We start from the raw sequence: 7500 nt of genomic DNA, 5'->3' as shown, positions 1-7500 counted from the left end.
GCCAGAGAGGGACGTCCGGGGTGGACGTGAGTGGGGCTTGGTGTGGGCAGGGGCCAAACCCAAACCTTGTCTTAGATTTGTGTGTACTTCCTGTACATTCGCTTTTATGACTCAGTATCGTCTGAGTTCTGAATCGGAACAAGGTTTAGAGTGTGGTGTTCTTGTCTGACTCTGTCTCATTCTCCCTCCCTCTCTCTCTCCTTTCGCTCTCTGTCTCTCTCCCCTCTCTGTTTCTCTCTCCCCTCACTTTATCTGTCTGTCTCTCTCTCTTTTATCGATCTAACGATCTATCTGTCTCTCTTTCTCCGCTCTGTCTGTCTCTCCATCTCTCTATCGCTCTCTCCTTTCTCTCCCTGTCTGTCTCTCTCTATCTTTCTCTATCTATCTGTCAATCTCTCTCTCCATCTCTCTCTCCTCTCTCCTTTCTCTCTCTCTCTCTCCCCCTGTCTGTCTCTCTCTCTCTCTCTCTCTCTCTCCCTGTCTGTCTCTCTCTCTCTCTCTCTCTCTCCCCCTGTCTGTCTCTCTCTCTCTCTCTCTCTCTCTCTCTCTCTCTCCCCCTGTCTGTCTCTCTCTCTCTCTCTCTCTCTGTGCAGGGTGTCCGTGGGGTGTCGGGCGAGCGGGGTGTGAAGGGCGAGCACGGAGAGCGGGGCCCGGCCGGCGCCACGGGGCCCGTAGGGAGGGCCATCGGAGAGAGGGGCCCCGAGGGGCCCCCGGGGAAGGACGGAGAGCCGGGCAAGCCTGGGATCCCCGGGGTCCCTGGGAGAGGAGGGGAGCTGGGGGAGGCTGGGAGGCCAGGAGAGAAGGTGAGGAGGAAGGAGGGAGGAGGGAGGAGCACAGTACGGATGGAGATGAGAGGAATCAATGACGGAGGAGGATTTATCTCTGTTTGTCTTTCAGGGTGAGAGAGGAGAGAGGGCGGACAAAGGAGACGCTGTGAGTATCGGCAGTAGCCATGTAGTTAGCGTGTTTTCCTGACAGTAACCATGTAGTTAGCGTGTTGTCCTGACAGTAGCCATGTAGTTAGCGTGTTGTCCTGACAGTAACCATGTAGTTAGCATGTTGTCCTGATAGTAACCATGCAGTTAGCGTGTTGTCCTGACAGTAGCCATGCAGTTAGCGTGTTGTCCTGATAGTAACCATGTAGTTAGCGTGTTGTCCTGACAGTAACCATGTAGTTAGCGTGTTGTCCTGATAGTAACCATGCGGTTAGCGTGTTGTCCTGACAGTAACCATGTAGTTAGCGTGTTGTCCTGATAGTAACCATGTAGTTAGCGTGTTGTCCTGATAGTAACCATGTAGTTAGCATGTTTTCCTGATAGTAACCATGCAGTTAGCGTGTTGTCCTGATAGTTACCATGCAGTTAGCGTGTTGTCCTGATAGTAACCATGCAGTTAGCGTGTTGTCCTGATAGTAACCATGCAGTTAGCGTGTTGTCCTGATAGTAACCATGCAGTTAGCGTGTTGTCCTGATAGTAACCATGTAGTTAGCGTGTTGTCCTGATAGTAACCATGTAGTTAGCGTGTTGTCCTGACAGTAACCATGTAGTTAGCATGTTTTCCTGACAGTAACCATGTAGTTAGCGTGTTGTCGTGACAGTAACCATGTAGTTAGCGTGTTGTCCTGATAGTAACCATGTAGTTAGCGTGTTGTCCTCACAGTAACCATGTAGTTAGCGTGTTGTCGTGACAGTAACCATGTAGTTAGCGTGTTGTCCTGATAGTAACCATGTAGTTAGCGTGTTTTCCTGATAGTAACAATGTAGTTAACGTGTTGTCCTGACAGTAACCATGTAGTTAGCGTGTTTTCCTGACAGTAACCATGTAGTTAGCGTGTTGTCCTGACAGTAACCATGTAGTTAGCGTGTTTTCCGGAGAGTAACCATGTACTTAGCATGTTGTCCTGACAGTAACCATGTAGTTAGCATGTTGTCCTGACAGTAACCATGTAGTTAGCGTGTTGTCCTGATAGTAACCATGTAGTTAGCGCGTTGTCCTGATAGTTACCATGTAGTTAGCATGTTGTCCTGACAGTAACCATGTAGTTAGCGTGTTGTCCTGTTCACAGTATTAAAAGCTCATTAGTGTGGTTGTTCTTCAGGGGAAACCTGGTCTAAATGGAGCAGCTGGTCCCGTCGGCCCTAAGGTCAGATCCTCTCTCTCAACTGGTTTGTTGAACCTTTCGATACGACCACGTCACCGGCAACATTTTAAAAATATCGAACAAATATTTAATAATATTTAAAAACATATCTAACAAATCTAAAAAATTCCTCACTCCAACACTTGCTGAAAGCTGAGAAACTGCGCTTTCTAGTATTATAGGGAAAATCCAATTAATATTTGAAATGTTGTCACTCTACTTTCAACTGTTAGAATGTGCAACACCTTGTATGGTGTCACAATTTTAGTGTGTGTGTGTGTGTGTGTGTGTGTGTGTGTGTGTGTAGGGGGCATCTGCAGAAGCGGCTCTCTCTGGCGTCCCTGGAGCCAGGGGTCTTCCAGGGGTGGCGGGGCCGAGAGGGGAGCCTGGGCCCCTAGGCCCCCAGGGGACCAAAGGGGACCGGGTGAGAACAGCCTCCGACCTCCGACCTCCGCCTACAGTAATTACACTGGCACAGAGACACAGCACTCTGAGGGCAAACTGACGCGTGTGTGTGTGTGTGTGTGTGTGTGTGTGTGTGCGTGTGTGTGTGTGTGTGTGTGTGTTCGTGTTCGTGTTCCAGGGTTTCGCAGGGTCCCGAGGGGATAAAGGAGACCGAGGAGAGGTCGGAGAAAAGGGACGCGACGGCTTTCAGGTGCGTTTTTTTTTCCCCGCCCACTATTACCTCATTCAACGAGACGCTCAGCACCCGCTCGATCATGTGACCCCTGACCCCGGTCCCTGTCAGTCTGGCTCTGCTGTGGCCGTGTTGGGAGAACCAGTACGGCCCAGTGTGTCTGTAATGAGGTCGTAACCGAGATGTTCTGGTTCTTCCAGGGGACGGCAGGCGACGCCGGGAAAACTGGTCAGGATGGGAAGCCGGTGAGAGGAGGGGGGGGGGGGGGTTGTGTGTGTGTGTGGGGGGGGGGGGGGGGTTGTGTTTGTGTGTGTGGGGAGGGGGGGAGGGGGGGGTTGTGTGTGGGAGGGCTGACCATGACTTCACCCTGTCACAGTTTTAACGGGGGGGGGGGGGTCGATGTTGATATACTATTGTGATCATGTTTAGCTGGTTTGGATGTGTATAATATTATTATAGTAACACTACGCAACCATGTGACTTCCCTCTGACCCTCCCAGATGCTCCAGAATGTTCTAGCGCAAGGTGTTTGTGTTTAACGTTGTCCTGTGTTCTCATAGCTGACCTATGACCTGCTGAACCCTCTCTCCAGCAGCCAATCAGCTGTCCTGGAACGCAGGTCCACATCGCTACCGCACGCCCACGCGCAGAACCTCGTTCTTGTGTTCTATGTGCGTTCTAGACAGGGCAGCCTGCGCGGTACGTAGCGGCTAGCGCAGGGGTCGAGGGCCGAGTCATCTGCGCTTAGGGATTCGGCGGGTCGCCGCAGATCAAAGGATCTGCAGGCTCCGCCCCCCCTACTCTCCAGCCCCACCCTTTTTAGCGTGGCTGCAGAAGCGTTAGACAGATCGTGATTTTCGGTGACCGAGATCAGTGAGTCCTGGATGAGGGGAAAGTCCTGGATGGACCTGGATGAGGGGAAAAGGGATGAGGTATGGAGGGGGAGAGAGGAGAGGAGAGGAGGATGTTTCTCACACTTTTCACCCCTATCCCCCCTGACCCCCGACCCCTGGTGTTTGGCGCAGGGTCCCCAAGGGCCAGCTGGTCTTCAAGGCCGAACAGTGAGTAACAGCAGCCCCAGTGCGGCAGCCTCCTCCGGGGCAGGAGCCAGTAGGAAAGCCTGGGGATTGGCTGCGAGCGCTAGGCCGATGGAGCTCTGACCCCTGACCCCCGCTGGGCTGAGGCTGGCTACATAGAACCTTAGACCTGAGGCTGTGTGTCCACCAGCGAGCTGTATGTAGCTGAACAGCGCCAAGCTCACAGCTGCGTAGAGAAGCACTAGAGATGGGGTTTAGAGCTGGCTAGGCTACCGGTGTTTTACAGCTACGTGAGCAACGAGTGTTGTGTTTTTGCAGACTGCAGATTAACTAGCCAAGTTAAAGGAGTAGTAAAGGGAATTTGTCTATGTTTTGATCTGAACCATTGTATATGATCATAAGTAACCTTAAAACAGGGCTAAACATGCATTTTCCCTTTACTACTCCTTTAAGATAGCTAGCTAATGTTAGCTAGTGCTAACGTTCGCTGTCTCTGCGGTTTTGCCAAAAACTGACCGTTGTCATTGTCAGAACAGTCGTTTACAGCCTGCGCTCTAGCCCAAAAAGTTACACTTTTTTCAACTGCAAAAAAAGCTTGGAACACAGTTCTCGTCTCTATAGCGCCCTAGAGATCATTACCGATTGTAAACAAAGAGAAAACAGCGGCAGCTCTAAAATACAGCTCCCCGGTGGACACGCACCCTCAGACCGTAACCTTTTGCAGCTCTGCCTCTAACACCGTCCTGTCCTCTCTCTCTTCACCTCCCCTCTCCCCTCCTTCTACCTCTCGTTTCTCCTCTCCTCCCCCGTCTCCTCCCTCCATCCAACACTGTCAAAATGTCCGACGTGTCCCCTGTCCTCCTCCTCCTCTCTCCGTCCTCCGTCCTTCCTGTCCAGGGGCTGCCGGGGTTCCCTGGAGTGCTGGGCAGACCGGTAGGTTCTCTGCTGGCGCGCTTCTGACCGCTGAGACGCGGGCGCGGTGGGGGAGCGTCTGATGCTAGCGCACTTGCAGCTCACGCTGGGAGCGTGTCCATGTTTGTGTTTATATATGTGTGTGTGTGTGTGTGTGTGTGTGTGTGTGTGTGTCTGTGTGTTCCCATGTGTGTGTCTGTGTGTGTGTTTTGTCTTTGTGTGTCCGTGTTTGTGTTTATGTGTGTGTGTGTCTGTGTGTTTTCCCATTTGTATGTCCGTGTGTCTGTGTGTGTTTTGTCTTTCTGTGTGTCCGTGTTTGTGTTTATAAATGTGTGTGTGTGTGTTTAGTCTTTCCGTGTGTGTGTGTGTGCCTCTGGGTGTGCGAGGTCGTGCGTGCGGGCGCGTCAGCCAGCTCAGCACAGCAGCACAACAAACACTTAGTCCTAATCTGTATTCATATCCTAATCCTAATCCTAATCCCTGGTCGTGTGTGTTGGCGGGGAGGCTGAGATTAGCGTCAGCCAGATGACGGGTACCTCATGAAATATGAATCTAGCCCACCTGTTCCCACGGCAGCCATGACAGGATGAGTAACGCTAAGCATGTGAAATGTCTCTGATTGGCCGGGAGAGATTAAACGGGTGAATTGATATGCCGCACCAGAGCGTTCTATCAAACAGACATGATGGCGTAGTGAATGAGTTGGTGCAGTATAACGATAAAAATACAGTTTATTATGTGAAGTGTGGACTGCAGAGCGCTGTCTGAGCATGTGGCTGCTCTCGCTGGAACTTGTGCTTATATATATATATCTATATATCGATATATATATCTATATATATATATATAGCGCTACTCAACCTATACTCCCAGAGGCCCTGTCTGTATGTGTGTGTGTTCTTCGTTATACTGTGTCTGTGTGTGTGTGTGTGTGTGTGTGTGTGTGTGATTTGTATGTACTGTACGGTAGACCTGCTGTGTGTTGTGTTTGGGTTGTGTGTGTGCTGACTGTGTGTGTGTGTGTGAGCCATGTGTCTGTCTGTCACAGTGTGTGAGCATGGTCTTATCTCTGGTTGGCAGGGAAATCCAGGAGAACCCGGAATTAGGGGCCCCACCGTAAGTATGATACACACACACACACACACACACATGCAAACCATGCAAGGTGCTGAGGTTGTGTGTTCAGTGTCTGGCCACGTCGACACGTTGCCCGGGACGAGCTGGAATCGAACCGGCGACCTTCTGATTCCCAGACGGCTACTACACCGCCCACACATTCCACACTCCTACTAACCCTGTCCGTGTCCGCAGGGTCCTCTAGGCCCTAATGGCCCCCCGGGCCCCCCAGGAGTGAAGGTGAGTCTCTCTCTCTCTGTCTCTCTCTCTCTCTCTCTCTCTCTCTCTCTCTCTCTCTCTCTGTCTCTCTCCCTCTCTCTCTCTATCGCTCTCTCTCTCTCTCTCTCTCTCTCTGTGTCTTTGTCTCTCTCTCTCTCTCTGTGTCTCTCTCTCTCTCTCTCTCTCTCTCTCTCTCTCTCTCTGTGTCTTTGTCTCTCTCTCTCTCTCTGTGTGTCTCTCTCTCTCTCTCTCTCTCTCTCTCTGTCTCTCTCCCTCTCTCTCTCTATCGCTCTCTCTCTCTCTCTCTCTCTCTCTGTGTCTTTGTCTCTCTCTCTCTCTCTGTGTGTCTCTCTCTCTCTCTCTCTCTCTCTCTCTCTGTGTCTTTGTCTCTCTCTCTCTCTCTCTCTCCCTCCCTCTCTCTTTCTCTCTCTCCCTCCCTTTCTCTCTCCCTCTCTCTCTCTGCTGATCCCAGACCAGTATCAGTGCTGGTATCAGGGCAGACTGACAGGCCTGTGAGCTGAATGGATGCTTGTGTGTCTGTTCTGTGTTTGACAGGGTAATCAGGGAGAGCCAGGGGTCGGCGTACAGGTGAGACGGGGATTTAATACCCGGCTATTACGGCTGGCGCGCACACACACACACACACACACACACACACACACACACACACACACACACACACACACACACACCATATCATTCTATCACACATTCTGACACACACACACTTATAATACATAAACACATACATAAGGTACACAAACACACATCATTCTATAACACACACACACACACAATTACAATACATACATAAATACATACATAAGCTACACACACACACACACACACACACACACACACATCATTCTATAACACACACACACACACACACACACACACACACACCCCCTCTAGCTCATGGTGGTGATGAGTTGTCTCCTGTCCCCAGGGCCTGCCTGGCGCCCAGGGGAGCTCTGGTCTCCCCGGCCCCGTGGGCCCTCCTGGAGCTGTGGTGAGTCATCATCCATCCATCATCCGTCCATCATCCATCCATCATCCATCAGCAGCTCAGCGAGAGTTTGTGTGTGGTTGTGTGTTTTAACGGAGGAGGGAGTGTGTGTGTGTGTGTGGAGGCAGAGGAGGAGGGAGTGTGTGGGGTTGTGTGTGTGTGTGTGTGTGTGTGAGTGTGTGTGTGGGGTTGTGTTTTAACGTACCTCTGCTTCCCTCCAGGGTCCACAGGGCCCCCCAGGGCTGCCGGGGCAGCTGGTGAGTACAGCACACACACACACACACACACACACACACACACACACACACACACACACCAGACCTTCCCATGGCTCCTTTGTCTCAGCTCGGTCTGTCGCTCTGTCTGTCTGTCTGTCGGCCTGTCTGTCTTGTTCTGTCTGTCTGTCTCTCTGTCTGTCTCTGTCTGTCT

General features: G+C 51.5%; 1 protein-coding gene across 1 annotated transcript in view; it reads left to right on the top strand.

The window, feature by feature from the left end:
* The window catches only part of col7a1 (collagen, type VII, alpha 1), a gene marked incomplete at both ends in the record, with an annotated part of 60723 nt that overhangs the window by 37305 nt on the left and 15918 nt on the right, over nt 1–7500 (top strand). Inside the window, 11 exons of the mRNA XM_084460746.1 lie at nt 1–26; nt 594–803; nt 898–933; nt 2725–2796; nt 2979–3023; nt 4713–4748; nt 5808–5843; nt 6039–6083; nt 6618–6650; nt 7012–7074; nt 7293–7328. The exon at nt 1–26 is cut by the window's left edge and continues 100 nt beyond it. Of these exons, the coding sequence (XP_084316872.1) occupies nt 1–26; nt 594–803; nt 898–933; nt 2725–2796; nt 2979–3023; nt 4713–4748; nt 5808–5843; nt 6039–6083; nt 6618–6650; nt 7012–7074; nt 7293–7328 (638 nt within the window). The remainder of the gene's footprint in view (nt 27–593; nt 804–897; nt 934–2724; nt 2797–2978; nt 3024–4712; nt 4749–5807; nt 5844–6038; nt 6084–6617; nt 6651–7011; nt 7075–7292; nt 7329–7500) is intronic.

Source organism: Borostomias antarcticus, assembly GCF_949987555.1.
Source record: "Borostomias antarcticus genome assembly, chromosome: 33".
NCBI classification, from domain to species: domain Eukaryota; kingdom Metazoa; phylum Chordata; class Actinopteri; order Stomiiformes; family Stomiidae; genus Borostomias; species Borostomias antarcticus.
The sequence above is the reverse complement of the archived record's forward strand: the minus strand, read 5'-3'. Positions and strand labels throughout refer to the sequence as shown.